We start from the raw sequence: 21,890 nt of genomic DNA on the forward strand, positions 1-21,890 counted from the left end.
TTTTCATGTTAATTTCCTAATGCTAATATTAATATATCATACTGTTCTCATAGAAATTTAAAAATATTGGAACAAGCATTTTGCTTATGTATCACTGATTAATTTTTTAAGTCTAAGTAGGTGGTTTCATCATCAACACAGCCTGCCTATACCTGTTTATCTAAATGGCCAACTATCTAGACATTTATTTACTCTTCCCTTTTATTTCCTTCTCTTGTTTCTGTTTCTTAAGTCACTGTAAAGGAAATAGCCATTTATAGCGACATAATGGTGCTAGCAGGAATTCTTCTTTGTCCTAGGATCCATGAGTTCACTAACAGAATATGAACTGAATTGGATGGGAAATTTTTTCTGTATTTTTACTATTAACTGGAATTTTATGTTTCCTTTAATTATAAATGTAGATAACAGTGCTGTGACTTTGCCAATGTAGAAATCATGAATGTCATCCTATCACATTTTAATTGTTAGCAGATATCTTGAGATATGTTTTACTCTCAATACGTTAAAATTGCAACAGTAGGCCACTGCTGCTGCTAAGTCACTTCCTAGATCTTGCTATTTGATGCGTTAGTAAACTAGCACATATATTGGTGATGTCATAGTTTTAAAAAATATTTTGATAGCTGTTTCTCATTATAGTTGGTTTCCTTTGTAAACTTGTATATTTTCTGTGCGTTTACAAGCAGTTTTTCTCTTGTGGTCTGTAGGATTGATGAGGCTACCCAAGTGTCTAAAAGTACAACAAAGGCTAAGCGACTGGAATTTGTTCTCCAGGAGTCTTTTCTTTCGTTGAAGCATGGTCACGGAGATAAGATTAAGTCAGTGGGAAGGCATAGGAGTTTGGAGTTAGACAAACTTGGATTTTTATAGTTACTGATTTTTGTGAGCTAAAAAAATTATATAGCCTTTCTAAGTGTGTGTGTATTTTAATGTGTCAAACAGTGGTGATCTGCCTTAATCATAAGGGTCACTTGAGATAAAGCTTTAAGCATAGTGTGCACTCATCCGAATAGTAGTTCCTTTCACTTTGTTCTCTTGACCGCCTGCTATCTGGCAGCTTCCTGGCTGTAATTAGAGCCTTCCCATTGTGTGCAAGTATTATTTACACTGAATGTTTTTACGTTGTTTTGCCTGTTTATTTAGTTCTGTCTGTATGTTTGATTTTCAAAATTTATGTGTAAAAATAGCAGATGAATGCATGTTCTTTGAGGAGATGCAAAACAGTACAATTTAGAAGCTTGTGGAATAAAAAGGAAAAGATCTTGTTTAGCCCTCTTTTACCACGTCTCACTCCTACCACTTCCTCTCCTTGGAGATAACCATGATTATAAATTTGGTATATTGTCTTCCAGACCTCTTTTTTTTTTTGGCTTTTGTGTGTATATGGCAGTCACGAAATACACTTTAAGTATGCGTGTTACTGTACGCTCCTCTTTTTAAGAAGTCAGTTGTGTCTGTATCCTGGCGAGCAGTCCGCAGCTGTACACGAGCTTTGTTGTTGTTGCTCAGTGGGGTAGTTGTGTCCGACTCTTTGCGATCCTGTGTGCTACACACCAGGCTCCATGGGGTTCTCCAAGGCAAGAATCCTGGAGTGGGTTGCCATTTCCTTCTCCAGTGGATCTTCTGGACCAGGGATTGAACCCACTTTTCCTGCATTGGCAGGTGGATTTTCTACCACTGAGCCACCTGGGAAGCCATACATGAATTTACTTTGTTCTGTTTGCATGCTGTATGTACTATTCCATTATACCTTGGAGTTTATGTAATCCTTTTCATATTGCTATGCATAAGCTCAGAAGTAATAAGTTTAAAGGTAATTTTTCAAATATCAATTTAACAAATATTTTAAATTTCAATATGCTGTATTTTTTAAGGAAGTGTAATGACTCCCTGGTGGCTCAGATGATAAAGCGTCTGCCTGCAATGCGGGAGACCTGGGTTTGATCCCTGGGTTGGGAAGATCCTCTGGAGAAGGAAATGGCAACCCCTCCAGTGTTCTTGCCTGGAGAATCCCATGGACGGAAGAGCCTAGTGGGCTACAGTCCATGGGGTCGCAAAGAGTCGGACACGACTGAACGACTTCACTTCACTTCTTTCACTTTAAATGACTATTCTTACATATTGATTGTGAGACAATAACTTGGTAACACTAATTTTGAAGGGTAATTTGTTGGTACCAATCGAAATTCTAAAATGGGTTCAATTTCTGTTATATATAGAAATTATTCTTCTAGATATTTGCCATAGAGAAGTACTTCCATATGTATTAAAAGTTAGTCACTGTAGCAGTATTTGAAATAGTAAAAAAGTGTAAACACTTCAGATTTTCATGTATGTCATAAGTCTTTCTGCTGACTGTGCCTTTCGTTTACTGATAATCTCTTTCATCATGTTAGAATTTTTCATTTTTACATGGTCAATCTGGTCTTTAAGTCCTCTGGATTTTATATTTTTCCTTATGAAGATTTTTCCCATCGCAAGATTATGAAAAGAAAATTTTTTCCTTAATTTTTTTTAGTACTTTTATCATTGTTTTTGTTTTAGATATGTGGCCCATCTTGAGTGGTTCTTTGTGTATGCTTTAACCTGGGGATATTGATTGGATTTGCATTGACTGTAGGAATGAATTTGGAGAGCATTGAATTATTTACACTAGGATGTTTCCATTTATTCAAATTTTCATTTATGTCCTTTCATAAAACTTTCTAATTTATTTATAGTTAAGTTTATTTTTAGATGTTTCCTAGTCTTCATTGGTCTCATACTAAGTAAATTTCTCAGGTATTCCCATGAAGTTTTTGACTTAGTGTCTTGATGTAGCCATGAAATGTATTATTTATTTCATTCAGATTTGTTACAAAACCTGTCTCCTCAGCCCAGCGCCCCACCCACACTTCTCCATAAAGCACCCGCACACGCTGTCCTGGGAGTACTACACTATGTTCCAGTGCAAAGCTCACCTCGTGATGAGACTGATTGAAAATAGGATCAGTATGGAATTTATGTTACAAGTAAGTAGTAAAAACTTGATAATTGTAAAGAAAGGTCTTTTCTATATGCATATAATCTGAATACTATTCTGTAGAATAGGAATCAGGGCATCTGGCTTTATAGCTGGAGTTGTTACTAATTAGCTATTTGTCCAGTAAGTAAACTGTTCTTTTTTAAAAAAAATTTATTTATTGAAGGATAATTGCTTTACAGAATTTTGTTGTTTTCTGTCAAACCTACACATGAATCAGCCATAGGTACACATACCTCCCCTCCCTCTTGAACCTCTCTCTCTTCTCCCGCCCCATCCCACCCCTCTAGGTGATGCAGAGCCCCTGTTTGAGTTTCCTGAGCCATACAGCAAATTCCCGTTGCCCGTCTGTTTTACATATGGCAATGGAAGTTTCCATGTGCTCTCTCCATACATCTCAGCCTGTCCTCCCCTCTCTCATGTTCATAAGTCTGTTCTCTATGTCTATTTCTTCACTGCTGCCCTGTAAATAAATTCTTCAATACTATATTCCAAGATTCTGTATATATGTGTTAGAATACAATATTTATCTTTCTCTTTCTGACTCACTTCACTCTGTATAATAGGTTCTAGGTTCATCCGCCTCATTAGAACTGGCTCAAATGTGTTCTTTTTTATGGCTGAGCAATATTCCATTGTGTATATGTACCACAACTTCTTTATCCATTCATCTGTTGATGGACATCTAGTTTGCTTCCATGTTCTAGCTGTTGTAAACAGTGCTGCAGTGAACGATGGGATACATGTGTCTCTTTCGGGTTTGGTTTCCTCAGGGTACATGCCTAGGAGTGGGATTGCCGGGTCATGTGGTGGTTTTATTCCTAGTTTTTAAGGAATCCCCAGACCGTCTTCCACAGTGGCTGTATCAGTTTACATTCCCACCAACAGTGCAAGAGTGTTCCCTTTCCTCCACACCCTTTCCAGCATGTATTGTTTGTAGACTTTTTGATAAGGACCTTTCTAACAGGTGTGAGGTGATACCTCACTGCAGTTTTGACTTGCATTTCTCTAATAATGAGCGATGTTGAGCACCTCTTCATGTGTTTGTCAGCCATCTCTATGTCTTCTTTGGAGAAATGTCTGTTTAGGTCTTTTCACCACTTTTTGATTGGGTTTTTTGTTTTCTGGTATTGAGTTGTATGAGCTGCTTGTATATTAGGGACATTAATCCTTTGTCAGTTGTTTCATTTGCTATTATTTTCTCTCCTTCTGAGGGTTGTCTTTTCTCCTTGCTTACCGTTTCCTTTGCTGTACAAAAGCTTTTAAGTTTAATCAGGTCCAACTTGTTTACTTTTGTTTTTATTTCTGTTACTCTAGGAGGTGGGTCATAGAGGATCTTGCTTTGATTTATGTCATGGAGTGTTCTGCCTGTTTTCCTCTAAGAGTTTTAGAGTTTCTGGTCTTATATTTAGGTCTTTAATCCATTTTGAGTTTATCTTTGTGTATGGTGTTAGGAAGTGTTATAGTTTCATTCTTTTACATGTAGCTGTCCAGTTTTCCCAGCACCATTTATTGAAGCCGCTGTCTTTGTGCCATTGTATATTCTTACCTCCTTTGTCAAAAATAAGGTACCCATAGGTGTATGGAGAAGGCAATGGCACCCCACTCCAGTACTCTGCCTGGGAAATCCCATGGACGCAGGAGCCTGCTAGGCTGAAGTCCATGGGGTTGCTAAGAGTCGGACACAACTGAGCGACTTCACTTTCACTTTTCACTCTCATGCATTGGAGAAGGAAATGGCAACCTACTCCAGTGTTCTTGCCTAGAGAATCCCAGGGATGGGGGAGCCTGGTGGGCTGCCGTCTATGGGGTCGCACAGAGTCGGACACGACTGAAGCAACTTGGCGGTAGCATAGGTGCAGGGGTTTATTTCTGGGCTTTCTGTGTTGTTGCATTGGTCTGTATTTCTGTTTTTGTGCCAGTTTTCCTGTTCTTTTTGTTTGTGTTTCCCCAGATACAGAGTGGGCATCAATACTTACCCACGCAATGCAGGATTCTTATGAAGATAAAATTAAAGTGTGAGGTTAAAAGTAAAACCTTTATGCTAGGATTTTGTTTGGCATTATTTAGAATGTTAAAGATGAAGTGCCCCATTTAGAGATATTTTCAGCAGGAAAAAGCAAATTTATCTAAAAGATGTTTATTTTTTCTGTTGCTAAGTTCTCCCTTATGTTTAAGCAAGTTTTAGTGGAACTTGCTGAGATGTTCTAGTTGAGGTAATAGAAACCACTTGTATTATAAATGCTTAGCCATTTTTTTTCCATTGGTAATATTCTTAGAGGTAAATGAAAAATAACTTTTTAGTAATCTTTTTGAAAAAACATTTTAAATTGGCCTCAAAATTAAGTTTCTTGAATCCTCTGTCCTTCACCTTGCCTTTGAAGAACAAAAATATCAAGTGAGAGGTGGTCTGTAAAGAGCCAGTCCACTCTTAGAGTGGCGTAAATCCACACGAGCGTTCTCAACTTCTTACAGCTCACGGCACAGTACATTATAAATGTATATTAATATAGTTCCTAAAAACACAGTGTCACTGTCTGGCCAGGACATCATTAAAATTCAGTTATGTTTAGAAGAATAGTTTTGTAGTCTGGCTGTTTAAATCTTCTCATGCTTTACTGCTCGTAGTTTTTAACTACAAACAGTCTTTGAAGTAAGATGTGAAGTTGTTGTCTTCTATGATTGTCTATAAGAAACTTACATTGCAAAGTGGGAATAGGACAGGATTGAAAGCGATGTATAATTGTGTTACACAGATATACTAAATGATACTTTCTTACAGGTTTTCAATAAACTGCTAAGTTTGGCTAGTACTGCTTCATCTCAGAAGTTCCAGTCACATATGTGGAGTCAAATGTTGGTTTCCACATCTGGATTTTTGAAATCCATCTCGAACGTCTCTGGCAAAGACATCCAGCCTTTAATAAAGCAGTGGGTGTATCCTTTTCTGTAGTAGTTGAGCAAAGGAGGGAAGACTGTTTGTATAAGGGGAAGAAGGAAGAGCTTTGGGGGATAAAAGGAGGCAATTAATGGTAGATGTTGCCAGGAACTGTAAATCATTTCCTCTGAGGTGCCAACCAGTCACTGAGGCGCACACGTCCATACGCATCTGTATTCGTGAAGTTTCGCTTCCTTTAAAGTGCCTCTTAGTGTGTGAGTGCAGCAGTAGGCTTGATGATCAAGGAGGTAAATACACGCCAGACAGGCCTGTGGGGCCACTTGTAAGATGCAGTGGTCTCATGACTTCCCACGTGGCCGGGGTTGGCGCAGCCTGCATGATATCTGGGAACTTTTCGGTTGTTACATTTTTTCATTTCAAAGCACTTTCTATATTAATAACCCTGTAGAGTGGTTTTGCTTCTTTCAAAAAAACTAATTCCTTCATGTTTCAGGATCTTTTTTTTTAATCTGGGAAAACATTTTTCGCAGGAATTTTGAGTGCTTTGCCACCTGGTGTACAGTGGGGTATGCTCTCGAGCTCTGCACTGGCGGGAATGTGTTTGAGAATCTCACACCCTGATGAGTACTGTGTTCTGTTTAGTGCGTGTTTGTCCCAGTATGCAGATTCCTTCACAGTTCTGCAGAGACCAGAGTGGAGTGGTAAAATTTTACGGAAGTTTTGCCTTTAATAGAAAGCGAAATGTCTTGGAACTGGAAATAAAACAAGATTATACATCTCCTGGAACCCAGAAATATGTGGTAAGTTTTTTTTTCCCCAAAATGGCCTTTTTGCACCACTTTCTGCCCAGTTTAAATAAAGGAAGGGCCTGTGGGTGGCGGGAAGGAGGGCCTGCTTTTAGAGGCCTTGGGGAAGCAGTCTCCCAGTTCCACCTCCTCCCGCACCGGCTGCTCTTCTGTGTCTCCACATGCAAGTCTTATACAGTGTTGTTTAACATCGTGGTGAATGTTCCTTACGTGTAAGAATACATGTGATTTGTTTTTTCTTCTCCTGGCACTATCTTTGAACGGCATGTTTCTTTTTAAAGGGACCACTTAAAGTGACAGTACAGGAATTAGACGGGTCCTTCAACCATACACTGCAGATTGAAGAGAACAGCCTGAAACATGACATACCTTGCCATTCCAAAAGCAGAAGGTAGGCGCGACCCACAGTGAAACCCTGGTGTGTACCTAACTTTTAGATAGAGGACATGTTATCTAGCATCTTTTTTTCCCATTTTACTTCAAGTTCGTATTACCATATTCCTTATCTACTTTCTGTTCTTGACAACACTTTTATCCTTAGAATGAAACAATTAATTTTAAAATTTAAGTATGAGAATCCTTACTTTGTAGGAACAAGGGGAGGTGGAATGGAAGTTTGAGTTTTGGGAGCCAGGAAAAATTCAGGACAGATTGCTTAGGGTTGTACTTACTTATCTCATTGGATTAATAGGTATAGAAAATTTGGAGGAAATGAACATTGACTCTAAAGAAAGGAGCTTAGTACATACGTCATGAAAAGGCCCCTGCCTTCTCTTCCTGTGTCTGCTTTACCCCGCGTGTTCCCCTGCCTTCTCTTCCTGTGTCTGCTTTACCCCGCGTGTTCCCCGTGTCACCGTGGCCTTAAGAACCGGAGACGCCTTTCTAAGGCGCGTTGCCAGCCCTGGTGCATCTTCTATTTACTATGCTTTTTCTTTACCACTTTTTTTAACAGCCGTTGGCACATACTCTGACTAATGAAAAACGAGAGCATTTTTGTTCATTGGCACATACTCTGACTAATGAAAAACGAGAACATTTTTGTTCTTTGCTGGAGGAGTGTGTAGCAATGTCAGAATTTGAGGAACAAAAGTTTTTTACTCATGACTGCACTTAGGTCATCTCAAACAAGTATCTCGGTTGATTTTGAGTCCTTTAGAGAGCTTGGTTCTAAAGTCTCCCTGTAATCATTCTCTGTGAAAATTCTTAGTTCAAAGGAGATCCTTCTTCTTTTTGTTCTGTCCACCTTTGACATTGGGAGCATCTGATTGCTCCCCTTTTCATCACATTTCCTTGGCTTTGTTTTCTCAGTAATAACAGTGTGTCATCTGCTTATTATTTGGCGTGAGGAGCACAAGAAGACTGTGCTCTCTTCCTGTTTGTATTTGTCCTCACGTGACCATGCATTTACTGTAGTGTCCAGAAGATTTAATTATTCAGGAGTAATTTGCATGGAGGCAGTTGCTTTTGTTTTGGCTCATCATAATCTTATGCATATTAATTAATTATGCATGTTAATCCATACTGTGAGGATGTTTTGTAGTTAACTTCTTCATTTCATATAAGACAGCACCTTGCATGTATAGCACATGTTCAGAATTATTCGTTTCTCATTTCAGGCCTATGTTGTTGTTTTTAATAAAGCATTTCTTTATTGGTAGATCTCTTATCTTCTTGTATAAAATTTCCAGGTACCAGTTCTTGGAAATATGTATATGTTTTAAGTTGACATTTAATTAGATATTTCTGACTTTTGTTAAACATTGATCAGGAAGACCTTTTAATATCATTTACTTCATTCTCTTAAGTTTCAAAGTAGACAGGTTTTGTTGTGTTTAAATTCCAGTATATTGTCCCTCTCTTCCTCCTTAGAATATCTTTCAACACTACATGCGATTCTTAATTTGAACTTCAGCTGCTCTTTATCTCTTGTCAAAATTGGAAATGTCAGAATTTTCGAACTTACTTTTCATTAAATGTAGGAATAAGAAGAAAAAAATTCCACTGATGAATGGTGAAGAAGTTGACATGGATCTTTCTGCAATGGAGTAAGTTACTTAAATTCAAAGATACAGTATTTTCTGCATTCTCATTTGTTGTGTAGCATACATCTAAAAGTATGTAAATGTCCTGAAATTGGTGCTTCTAAAACTTTCAAAAGGCAAAAGAAACTTTATGTTGATAACAGATTGAACATAAAATTATAATTAATCAAACAGAGAAAAGTAAATCTAGCCTGGCCTGGATAAAATTCAGAGGAAATAGCCTTGCTTCCCCGGTGGTCTCTAGAGCAGTGCTTCTCAAGTTGAAGTGCGTGTGCAATACTTGGGGATCTCCTTAGAATTTAGTTTCTGACCCAGCATTCCAATTGAGTGCTGACGGCTTGCGTTTCCAGTGAACTCTCGGATGATACTAGTTCTCTTTGTCTTTGGACAGAGCCTCAGGGCACTTTGAGGCCTCCTGTGTTTGCAAAAAGCAATTTAAATCTCATTCTACATTTTTTGTGGTGATACTTACTGATTGACAGCATTTTATTTTTAAATATAATGTAGCTCAAACTTTATTTTGCCTGTCCATATTGTGCCTGTGTATTTTTTAATGCCTATGTATTTATAAAAATGTAAATATTTATAAAAATAGAAAATATCTGTAATTGTTTACTAACTTGGGTACCAAATATCACTGCTATTTATTACACAGCTTATATAATCTTTTCATATCAAGTGTCTCACCTATATTAAGTATCCAGTAGTATTTGTTGAATTGTATTAATATTTCAAGTGTTATTCTTTTGTTAAAAGAGACTAGTTTTTTAAAAACTGTGTTTGAGACTTTGAGAACTACCTGAGAATAAATTTGTGCTGTGCCTCTGAACTATGATTTCAGGACTTTCTATTTGATAATGATCATCATGAGACTAGCATTTTTAAAAAATATTGAAAGTCAGTGGAACAAGTTAATTTAGTAAATTAATAAGAAGTAACTTTAGTCATAGATTGATTTCTAATAAAGAGTGGCATTTGTAACCATTGTCAAGTGTTAAGCTTTAGGAAATAAAATGAAGAAATTTGGTCCCATTTTCCCTTTGCACACTGTGTAATCACTAATAAAGTCCCCAAATTATTATTTTCAGGTGGAGTTTTTTGTTTCAACAAGATTGATATAAGTTAGACATATTAAATATAATGGGAAAGTTGTCAGTGTGATTTATTAAAAAAAAAAAACAAATACAGTAAAACTCCAGGCAGTTTTGAATACTGCATGGAGAAGGAAATCTGGTTAATAAATGCTGTGTGTTTGTTTTATAAATATTTGAAGTGGGAAAGAGGGAAACGCGCCTGCTCTCTGCTTTCAGTGCCGACTCCCCTCTGCTGTGGATCCGGATCGACCCGGACATGGCGGTGCTGCGGAAGGTGGACTCTGAGCAGGCGGACTTCATGTGGCAGTACCAGCTCCGCTACGAGCGGGACGTGGTCGCGCAGCAGGAGGCCATCTCGGCCCTGGAGAGGTTCCCCACCCCAGCGTCCCGGCTCGCCCTCACGGACGTCCTGGAGCAGGAGCAGTGCTTCTACCGAGTGCGGATGGCCGCCTGCTTCTGCCTCGCAAAGGTGAGGCTACTCGCAGTAGAGCGGGTGGAAAACGGCTAGTGCAGTAAAGAAACAACCCTGAAGAGCACTAGGTGAGATTATTCGCAGTAGAGCGGGAGGAAAACGGCTAGTGCAGTAAAGAAACAACCCTGAAGAGCACTAGGTGAGATTATTCGCAGTAGAGCGGGAGGAAAACGGCTAGTGCAGTAAAGAAACAACCCTGAAGAGCACTGAGACTGCTCTGCAGCCGCTCCTTTACTTGGTGGGTTGGTCTTCTTTGCCACATTCTTTTAGCAAGACTGATTTGAAAGAAACATGTTTTGACCTGAAAATAAATCGTGCGTTCAAGTCTTGTGCCTGTCAAACTGAAAGTCAGGTTTTAAAACCAAAGAGAATTTTCCCCATTTTATTGAATTGCCATGCACATTGTTAAAGCAAAGAATGTAAGCAGTTCCTTGGTTTGAAGGATATTTTACCTTATGGTATATGGCATTCATTCATTCATTAATTTATCCCACTGTGGTGGCGATTTCTTGTTGGTTAGAGCTTAGTATTCAGTATAGGGATATAGAATTTAAAATGATAGATTCTATCATTTAACATTCTACAAAAGTTAATTTATTAAGAAAAGTAAATATTTTTCTTTAGATACAAAAAAAAAAGAAACATGTAACTATAGAACAAATGAAAATCAAAAAGCACTAACAGATATTCGACCAGAAATACTTACTAGGTTCCAGGTCTTTAAAAACATCTTGATGATAAGTTCATTCCCATGTATTGACTGTCTTGCTTTCCTCACTGCTATATCCACTTGTCCAGTATTTCAGCAGATTATAATGATTTATATTTGTTTCACCTTTAATGGTAAATAGTGAGTAGTTAGACTCCTTTATCTACTCAGATATGTAAGGGAAATGTGCTTTTCTTTGATAATCACCTGCTGAGGGTGTAATTTTATTGCTTCTGTAAAGTTCTTGTGATTCTCTCAGGCTAAATCCTTAGCTGCTGCTGCTAAGTCGCTTCAGTCGTGTCCGACTCTGTGTGACCCCATAGACGGCAGCCCACCAGGCTCCCCCGTCCCTGGGATTCTCCAGGCAAGAACACTGGAGTGGGTTGCCATTTCCTTCTTCGATGCATGAAAGCGAAAAGTGAAAGTGAAGTTGCTGAGTCGTGTCCGACTCCTAGCGACCCCATGGACTGCAGCCTACCAGGCTCCTCCATCCATGGGATTTTCTAGGCAAGAGTACTGGAGTGGGGTGCCATTGCCTTCTCCGTAAATCCTTAGCAAATCCGTAAAATTACAGCCTGTGTTATTTAAAGTTAATTGTAATTTTATTCTTTTCAGCTATGGTTTTTATACACACTTAAATTAGGTTTCTTGGTGGCTCAGATGGTAAAGAATCCGCCTGTAATGCAGGAGACCTAGGTTCAGTCCCTGGGTTGGGGTGATGCCCTGGAGAAGGGTAAGGCTACCCACTCCAGTATTCTGGCCTGGAGAATTCCATGGACAGAGGAGCCTGGTGGGCTGCAGTCCATGGGGTCACAAAGAGTCAGACACAGCTGAGCAACTTTCATTTTCAAAGTATCAATAACAGAATGTATTTTCTTTGTAATGTGTTCTTACAGACTTAAGTGGTAGGACTGTATTTGCCTTATTTTTCAGTTAGGGTACAGTTAAAAGCCTTATTTAAAGTCCATGGTGATGTTTCTACCTGATAAATTTAAAATATTAGAACTCATCTGCCTAAATGGATAAACTTAGAAGTCTTTGCAAAGAAGATTTCTTAAAACATAAAAAGAATGCTCCAATTTAGAGATTAATTAGTAGAAAATAGTTAAACGCGTACATAGAATTTTAGGAGGGGGGAGTTTATATATTTTCTTGGCAATGATACTGAGACACTGAAATATGTTAAAGTTTTAAGAATTGAAATCCTTGGGAATGAATCCAGTATATTGATAACTTTCAGAAAGCTGTTTTATTTATTTAAAAATACATTTGCCGTGGTGACGGAAATTATTCCATTTTCTAATTATTTGCAGATTGCAAATTCAATGGTGAGCACGTGGACAGGACCACCAGCTATGAAGTCGCTCTTTACTAGGATGTTTTGTTGTAAAACTTGTCCAAACATTGTGAAAACAAACAACTTTATGAGCTTTCAAAGTTACTTTCTACAGAAGGTACAGCTTCCCTTCAGGTTTTTTTATAATTATTTTATGCCAATATCAGTATATATTCGTTTACCTTGGGGACTCTCCGAATATTATTTACTTTCTTACAAATTATTTTGTCTTTTTTCTCTTTTTGCTTCTGAAATACTTTCCAAAGTTTTGCTTGTTCTTTGGTTTTATGAACTGTGTGTAAGTGACTCACTGTCCACATTAATACTGAGGTCAGTAGAGATGGGTAGTTCCTGGGGGATGGAGAGGTGCGCGAGTCCTTCTGATGGCTGTCCCTGTCGAGTGTGGACAGTGTTTCTGGGCCAGAGACAGTGTGGCACACAGCTCCAGGTTAGCCCTGGCTCTGCTGCTCACTAGCAGTTTGCAAGAGGAGAAGTCTTTTAACTCTAAGCCCTGGTTTAGTCAATTGTAAAGTTTATCTTTTTGAGAATTAAATAATATCAAGCATGTGAAGGGTTTTACACTATATTTTTATCACATAGTAAGTTGTTTATAAATGGTAATTTTAAAAGTGGTGGTGTGATGAAGTCACTGTTTTAGGAAGCGGTGTGGGATTGGCGGGGTGGTCAGTGTTTGGGCAACTTGGAAATCACTTGTAAAATATTTTGAGAAACTTAATAATAACGAATGCAGAGATTAGATTAACTAGATTGAACTAGAAGGATTAAAGCTGAAGAGTATGAGAAAAGGGAGACATGTTAAGGATAAAGCAAGGCTGAGAAAGGGCATTTTAGGTTTTATTTTGTGTAGAGGGAGAAAAAGCTTGAGGCATGTTTGGCACAGACAAGAGAACCAGTGGAGGAGAGATGAAATGTTCAAGTGGAAGCAAGTAAATATGAAAAAGACAAGACAGGGCAAATTCTGAAGTTGTTAGAAGTGGGCAGGACATAGTTGGAAGGTTAATGTTAGAAAAGATAAAAAATTCCATTTCCTGAGGCAGGTAGAAACCAGATTAAATGAAATGGTAGGTGTTGAGGGGGCGGTTAAGCAAGTGCAGTTTGTGTGTGGAGGAGGGAAATGTGAAAGGACTGCCCAGCCACGCTGAGACATGCGTTGGGAGTGGAAGTCATGACACAGCTGTAGTGCATGTCGTCAGCAGAGCAGACTCAGGAGACCTGCGTTTGAGGAAAGCCAGTGTTGGTGTGATCAAAGAAGTCTGAGGCGTTCTGTTATTTTTAGCAGCTGAGCCGTTTGTAGTCCTTGAACGTGTTGCTCGGCTCTCGGTGTGTTGCTGCTCCACTAGCGTGTGGCCTGGAAGCGAGTTACCTCCCGAGCCTGTCGAGCACGGCCCTCACTGTGCCCATGTTCTCCCACGGGCCGTGGACCAGTGTGCACAGTGAGGGTTGTGACCCGTTAGGCAGGCAGTCATGAAATCAACTTGTAAGCTTTTTGTTTTTGTTTTTAAATAAAACAGTAGGCAGTATCAGAATTAACACATGTAATAAGGGTAGGTACAAGTTGTTTTGGTTTTATTTTTTAGTTTGTATATGTGACTGTGTGTGTGTGTGTGTGTGTGTTCACTTGGGATGTAAACATATTTCTTAGTGTGGTTTGCAGTCAAAAAAAATGGAGAAGCCAGCGCTTTCAGACCAGTTCACCTTTCACATAACACTTGTAGTGCCAGAAAAAAGAGTGAAGACTCGCGCTTAGATTTCAGTCCTATCTGTGACACAGAACCTTGCCAGAAAAAAGAGTGAAGACTCGCGCTTAGATTTCAGTCCTATCTGTGAAACAGAACCTTGCCAGAAAAAAGAGTGAAGACTCGCGCTTAGATTTCAGTCCTATCTGTGACACAGAACCTTGCCCCCAGCTCTTCCGGCATTGGTAGCACCTGGGGCAACACTCACCGTCCTGTTGCTTCTGCGCCTCCTGCCGAGCAGAGGAGCCACGCTGCTTTTTGCCCACCAGTTTAGAGGGTGTAGTTACTTTAATCAGAAGAGAGTATGGTCCAGTCTCTCTGTACTGGGGATTGTGATGTCCATTGTCTGTGGTTCTGCCTTGAGTTGGAATAGCTTTGCTCTGCTGTTGTTCTGGTAGAGGTTACCTCTGTGGGTCAGGCTTCCACCTCCTTAGAAAAGTTGTCTATGAAAATTTGAAAAGGGGAAGTTGGATTTCAGGTAATTTACCGTTTTTCCTTAGGCTGAGAAAGATGGTACTGGAGAGTCTGTGTCTCTTGAGACAAGTAGTTGAATTCTGCTGTCCGCCTGTGCCTCTAGCCACTGTATCTGTGAGCCCTGAAAGTGGTACTCAGCAAGCAGCTAGCTAAAATAACCCACCATAGATGGCAGTGGAGTACAGACTGAATAGTGGTCTGTCTAATGCTAAAGCCCACACATCCCTTTTCCTCTGTAAATCACAGAGCTGGATTTGCATGACATGTCCCTCTTCCAGCAGGTGGGCTGCCCAGTGCCTCCAGCTCTGCAGCTCTCCCCTGGGGTTCCTGCTTAGCGTTCTTGCCAGAGTGTTTGAGGCCTGTTCCCATGGGAGGAGTAGGAGCCAGGGGGGCTGGGCGCCTGGACTCCCCCCAGATACTGTGTCAGCCCCAGGGCAACCCTTTTCCAGCGTGCACTGCATTGAATTATAGTGATGAAAATTGAAAACAAGTTTTTTTTTTTTTTTTTGTAGACTATGCCAGTTGCGATGGCCTTATTGAGAGATGTTCACAACCTTTGTCCCAAAGAAGTCTTAACATTTATTTTAGACCTAATCAAGTACAATGACAACAGAAAAAATAAGGTACGTTACTTTAATGTTAATAAAACTAGCCAGTGGTATTTTGTTTTCAGAGAAATATTTAGACTGTGAAATCATTGTTGTGTCCATGGGACTTGAAATTTCTAGAGATAGAAACATACAAATATGATTTATTATAATAACCAGATATCTGAAAACCAAGATTAGTTGATTTTTAAATGTTCCTTATACCTGTTATAAGGTGCAGAGAGTAGCACATCAAATTTTGGAAACTCACCTGACATCTATTTTGGTGAAGTCTGACAGCCCAATTTTATTCTTATTCCTTTTTTCTTCTGTCAGAAAACAGTTCCTCTTGGATAACGTGTTCATTGATGAATTTGGCTCGTTTCTTTTTTTTAACCATAATGTGTGTTTTATCCACAGTTTAGTAAATAGCTGTTGAATGCCATGCTTCAAAAGTTATTTCACCTTACTCATTATCATTCTAGCAGTCGGCAAGTGTTTTTGAGAATATATGCTGTGCCAGGCAGTGTACCACGTTAAATAGAAAAAGAAGGCATGGTGGTTGCCATCTCACATTTCATTTAAAGCAAACATGTATTTGGGACTTACCTGAAGGCCCAGTGGTGAAGACTCCACGGTTCCACTCCAGGGGGTGTGGGTTCAGTGCCGGGCTGGGGAACTCAGAGCCAGCGCGCTGCACAGAGCAGCCAGAGACACACAGAGCTGTGGAGGAGCCGCTGTGTGCACCACAGTCTGACTCTGGGCCCTCGAGGCTTCAGCCTAAGGAGAAAATCCAGCAAGTCAGCAGCTAGGCCTCTTACTGCTGCCGTGCCGGAATGGAGGAGCGGTGGGGCACTGTCAGTGCTCTGGTGAGGCATGCGTGCGCAGACTTCTGGAGAGAAGGCGGTTGTCCACAGGAACAATGGAGCTGTAAATGTTCTTGCAGAGAACTTACAAACGTTATTTAAGTAATCTCTGAATACAAATGACCCTGCTGATAGAATTAATTTTCTTGCTCCATGTTCAAATTTCTAGGCCAGTACATCTGATTTCCTGAGTTTAAATCAAGTCAGCCGGGATTGCTTTCAATTAAATTAGTCTTCTGGGAATTGACTGGGATATGGATTTAGAAATTTCATTCATTTCGGGGGATAGTTTCCTCCATTTTCTCTGCTTCTTTTGCTACAACTCCTATTGTCTTCTACACCAGCCCTCCGGCTTCCTTGTGCATTCTTTCCTATTTTTTAACTTTTTTGCTCAAAATTTCAAGTTTTTTTTTCCATTTTATATTCCAATTTAATTTTGATTCTGATTGCCTGCATATTTCTTTCTTTTAAACATGTATTATGCTGTTGGAAGGCATATCATTGGTTATTTCTCAGACTATGTTAATGATAACTTTTGAACTTTTTTCCCTCTACTGGTTTTCGTTTCTTTGCACATTCTTATTTCCTCCAAGCTGCTTTCCCCGCTTTGTTCTGGTCTCTATGTTGATGCTTTCTGCAGATATCTGGTGACCCTTGGTTAGATGTCTTAGTTGAGAGTGGAACACAGAAATAGCTGATTCGAAACTCTGTATCACCAGCACGATTTGTGAACTGCAGTCTTCCTTTTAGACGTATCTGGCTAGATCACTATGAGCGTGCCTTACATGTAGTAAACATTCGTCAACAAGCTAGTGTCTTCAGTTCCATTCTTCAGTCGCTCAGTCGTGTCCGACTCCTTGAGACCCCATGAACCACAGCACGCCAGGCCTCCCTGTCCATCAGCAGCTCCTGGAGTGCACCCAAACCCATGTCCATCGAGTCGGTGATGCCATCCAGCCATCTCATCCTCTGTCGTCCCTTCTCCTCCTGCCCCCAATCCCTCCCAGCATCAGAGTCTTTTCCAATGAGTCAACTCTTCGCATGAGGTGGCCAAAGTACTGGAGTTTCAGCTTAAGCATCAGTCCTTCCAGTGAACACCCAGGACTGATCTCCTTCAGAATGGACTGGTTGGATCTCCTTGCAGTCCAAGGGACTTTCAGAGTCTTCTCCAACACCACAGTTAAAGAGCATCAATTCTTCGGCGCTCAGCTTTCTTCACAGTCCAACTCTCACATCCATACATGACCACTGGAAAAACCATAGCCTTGACTAGACAGACCTTTGTTGGCAAAATAATGTCTCTGCTTTTCAATATGCTATCTAGGTTGGTCATAGCTTTTCTTCCAAAGAGCAAGTGTCTTTTAATTTCATGGCTTCAGTCACCGTCTGCAGTGATTTTGGAGCCCAGAAAAATAAAGTCTGACACTGTTTCCACTGTTTCCCCATCTATTTCCCATGAAGTGATGGGACCGGATGCCATGATCTTAGTTTTCTGAATGCTGAGCTTTAAGCCAACTTTTTCACGCCCCTCTTTCACTTTCATCAAGATGCTCTTTAGCTTCTCTTCACTTTCTGCCATAAGGGTGGTGTCATCTGCATATCTGAGGTGATTAATATTTCTCCCGTCAGTCTTGATTACAGCTTGTGCTTCTTCCAGCCCAGTGTTTCTCATGATGTGCTCTGCGTATAAGTTAAATGAGCAGGGTGACAGCACACGGCCTGGACACTCTCCTTCCTGTTGGGCGCAGTCTGTTGCTCCCTGCCCTAGTAGCTAGTGTGTTACTATTAAGTAAGTCTCTCTCACTCTTTTTTCCGATATGTGACTCTACGCCAAAGGACAGTGTTGAATACTTACCTGAAAACTTGCTTGTCTTTGCAGATAAATTATGTTTTTAAAGTTATATTTTATTTCATTCACTTTTGAAAAGAAGTGTAAATTTATCATCGTCTCATAATTGTTTCTTGGCTTAGTTTTCAGATAACTATTATCGTGCAGAGATGATTGATGCCCTTGCCAACTCTGTTACGCCGGCAGTCAGTGTGAATAATGAAGTGCGAACTTTGGATAACTTAAATCCGGACGTGCGGCTCATTCTTGAAGAAATCACTAGGTTTTTGAACATGGAAAAACTTCTTCCAAGTTACAGGCACACCATCACTGTCAGGTATAATGATTCTTCATATTTGCTTCTTAAAGTTACTTGCTTTTATAATTATTAGAGAAATTTATTTTCATAAAAAATAGAGAAGTAAAGTAAAAAAAAAATCTAATATGAGTCTACCATCCATGGGTAAATTATTACTCTTTTGGAGAAAGTCTTCTAAATTTTTTCCTGTGATAACTATATCAATTTTTAATTTTTGACATATATATATTTTTTATATTCTACTTATGTCGTGAACACTTGCTCATGTCATCGGAAGGTATTCATAAGCATCTGCATAAGCTTTTATGCCATTGGGTATAGTTTAAACATCCCTCTATTATTAGGCTTCTTTTAAAATTTTTTGCTTCTCTCGTATTTTTTGTAACATGACTATCAACAGGTTTTATCTGTTTCATTAGGAATTTGCTAAAAACAGTTGATGATTTACTGATTCAGCAATATAAAGTCTTAGCTTTCCATATATGTTAGTGAATAAACTATGTTTGTATCACTAAAACTTTTAGAAAGAGTACTTTATTTAAGTTATATTTTATGCTAAATACATTTTTCTGTAGTGTGTTCCTGTTATAAATATAATACCTGAAATTAGATTTCCAAAGTTTTGAAATGTGTTTTCTTTTAATAGAGTTTTTTAGAGTCATTATAAAAGCCAAGTGTTAAAGAATTAAAAAGAGGATTCAGATTACATCAATTTTTCAGTTTATTGTTACAGATTATTTTAAATTCCTAGGAAATAAGTTTAATTCAAAATACTTTAACAAAGTATTTAACTATAAATCCTATTTTCCTAGTTGTTTGAGAGCCATACGAGTGCTTCAGAAGAACGGACATGTGCCCAGTGATCCATCTCTTTTTAAATCTTACGCAGAATATGGCCATTTTGTGGACATTAGGATAGCAGCTTTGGAAGCGGTGGTTGATTACACTAAAGGTAATGCTTTAGAAATATATGCTTATATCATTTTAGAAAGAATTGTTTACCATTTACTATTTAGTCATTAGCATTTTCATAGTATGTGCATACAGATATCTTGATTTTTAATTAACTCACTGATTTAGAATTTTTGGTAAATATAGAATTCATATAAGAATTTGTAAATGGGAGAAAAGAATAAAATTATAGATAGATACCTTTGGTCTTTCCAAAAAGTCTGTGCATCATTCTGTAGCCTTAATGAACATGTTATTTCAAGATATCTTGGAAGAAATTTCTAATTATATAAGAATTCAAGAAAACATTTTGTACCTGTCAGAAGTTTTCTCTGCAAAAGTCGAAGAAGAGCTAACAGTCGGGGACTTCCCGCACGGTCCAGAGGCTGAGACCCCATGCTCCTAGCACAGGAGCCTGGCTTCCATCCTTGCTCAGGAAGCTGGGTCTCACATGCCACAGCGGGGACCCAGCACAGCCAATAAATACATACTGAGGGGAACAGGTGTGAGTGGGGACTTCAGGAGAGGGGTAAACAAGGCTTCATGAAGCTGGAAAAAAAAAAGAAGGAAAAAAGTGAATAAGGGAATATTACATATTCAGAACATTGTCAGAAATACAGAGGGGAAAGTACGTTAAGGAGATAAAATATTTAAAAAAAAAATTGTCATGAAGAATAATAGGTGGAAGAAATAATAGGATGTATCCTATTATCCAAGAAATAATAGGATACTTTGAAAGAGTGTAAATGAGACTGACCTAAGCTAGACTCTGATGAAGTTTAAAATTTTAAAATTAAGGAAAAGTCTGTAAATTTCTAACTATTCCTAGAAGCGTCAGAACCCATTTATTGTACAAGGTAAAAAAATAATGTAGCCTATAAATTCTTCAGAGTATGAAGAATTCGAAAGACAGCACAGGCCAACATGATGTTTAGGGGAAATTACGATCTAAGATTCTCTGCTTTGCTAAATTGTTGTTCATGTATCCTTGAAGACCTAGAAGACCATATCCTATATGTAATATTTTTAAAAACAAAATTCCTGGTCTTATTCAGTGGTCCCCATCCATGCTTTCAGTGCAGGGGGCACAGGTTTGACCCCTGGCTGGGGAAGTTCTGCATAGCATGGAGTGCTGAAAAAATTTTTTCCCAAGATAATTTTCAGCTGATCTGGAGGTGAACCAAAATAATAACTCAAGATTGATGAAAGTGTCATATGAAATTCCCAGTGAAATGCCAGGCATCTGTTCCTATAAACTAAAGAGCTAAGCTTAAATACTTGTTAACATGTAAAATTTAATGCAAATTTCAAAACATAGTCTTAAAAAATAATATGCAAATATAAGAAATGTATAAATCTAAAGTTCCAGATTATACTAAAATGTGGGGAATAAAGAAGTTATGGTAATTTCTTATCTAACTGTGTAAAGAGAGGATTGCTTAAATTTTACATATTAAGTAGAAGAAAATATACGCAAATCCTTACATTTTTGTGTAAATTTCAGTAGGAATACTGCTTCTCAAAAGAAATTATAACAGGGTAAGGCAGAAAGTGAAGAGGAGCTAAAAAGCCTCTTGATGAAAGTGAAAGAGGAGAGTGAAAAAGTTGGCTTAAAGCTCAACATTCAGAAAACCAAGATCATGGCATCCGTTCCCATCACTTCATGGGAAATAGATGGGGAAACAGTGGAAACAGTGTCAGACTTTATTTTGGGGGGCTCCAGAATCACTGCAGATGGTGATTGCAGCCATGAAATTAAAAGATGCTTACTCCTTGGAAGGAAAGTTATGACCAACCTAGATAGCATATTGAAAAGCAGAGACATTACTTTGCCAACAAAGGTCTGTCTAGTCAAGGCTATGGTTTTTCCTATGGTTGTGTATGGATGTGAGAGTTGGACTGTGAAGAAAGCTGAGCACCGAAGAATTGATGCTTTTGAACTGTGGTGTTGGAGAAGACTCTTGAGAGTCCCTTGGACTGCAAGGAGATCCAACCAGTCCATCCTAAAGGAGATCAGCCCTGGGATTTCTTTGGAAGGAATGATGCTAAAGCTGAAACTCCAGTACTTTGGCCACCTCATGCGAAGAGTTGACTCATTGGAAAAGACTCTGATGCTGGGAGGGATTGGGGGCATGAGGAGAAGGGGACCTCAGAGGATGAGATGGTTGGATGGCATCACTGACTCGATGGACGTGAGTTTGAGTGAACTCTGGGAGTTGGTGATGGACAGGGAGGCCTGGCGTGCTGCAAGTCATTGGGTCACAAAGAGAGGAAAGGAATGGAAAATATTAGAAATTAAATCCTGAAAATAAAGGTTTTCAAATCATAAATATAATACTTTTTTAAAAGGTAAATGGAAATAGTGAATTTTGTTAAAGTTAATCATAGTACTGGTTTTTATAGCTGTTTTTTATGTTGTACTGAAAAGTTAAGGCTGCTCTTAAATAAACCACTTGGGCAGCAGCGGTTCACTGTGTGATTCAACTGAGACACCGTTGAATAGCAAACCTCTGTAATTTGATCTGAGCATCTAGAAACACACTTCTATTTAAACACATTTCCATTTAGAGTTATTCATCTCTGATTTAGGGCTCTAATAAATTACACTTTTGTCTTATGTTGTATTCGCCATTGATTTGAACCTAAGTGGAAAATACACGGTTGGTCCTGTTTTTGATGCTTTGACTGCATAGATGGCACAGCTGTAGATGGCACAGATGCAAGT

The 21,890-nt window shown here is 38.9% G+C and overlaps 1 protein-coding gene across 20 annotated transcripts in view; it reads left to right on the forward strand.

Annotated features, from left to right (window-relative positions):
- TAF2 (TATA-box binding protein associated factor 2) overlaps positions 1 to 21,890 on the forward strand; it is a 104,786-nt gene that overhangs the window by 34,215 nt on the left and 48,681 nt on the right. For all 20 annotated transcript variants that reach the window (XR_015140423.1, XR_015140424.1, XR_015140418.1 and 17 more), the window contains 10 exons: positions 2,879 to 3,014; positions 5,808 to 5,962; positions 6,610 to 6,724; positions 7,012 to 7,121; positions 8,710 to 8,775; positions 10,083 to 10,335; positions 12,361 to 12,501; positions 15,127 to 15,237; positions 18,039 to 18,232; positions 19,027 to 19,166. Coding sequence is in view for 14 of the 20 variants with exons in the window: in XM_086335713.1 (XP_086191839.1) it covers positions 2,879 to 3,014; positions 5,808 to 5,962; positions 6,610 to 6,724; positions 7,012 to 7,121; positions 8,710 to 8,775; positions 10,083 to 10,335; positions 12,361 to 12,501; positions 15,127 to 15,237; positions 18,039 to 18,232; positions 19,027 to 19,166 (1,421 nt within the window). In the remaining 6 variants the exon portion in view is untranslated. The remainder of the gene's footprint in view (positions 1 to 2,878; positions 3,015 to 5,807; positions 5,963 to 6,609; positions 6,725 to 7,011; positions 7,122 to 8,709; positions 8,776 to 10,082; positions 10,336 to 12,360; positions 12,502 to 15,126; positions 15,238 to 18,038; positions 18,233 to 19,026; positions 19,167 to 21,890) is intronic.

This window comes from Bos grunniens, chromosome 14 (genome assembly GCF_055505025.1).
Source record: "Bos grunniens cultivar Pamir isolate PY7600 chromosome 14, Bosgru_T2T1.0, whole genome shotgun sequence".
NCBI classification, from domain to species: Eukaryota; Metazoa; Chordata; class Mammalia; order Artiodactyla; family Bovidae; genus Bos; species Bos grunniens.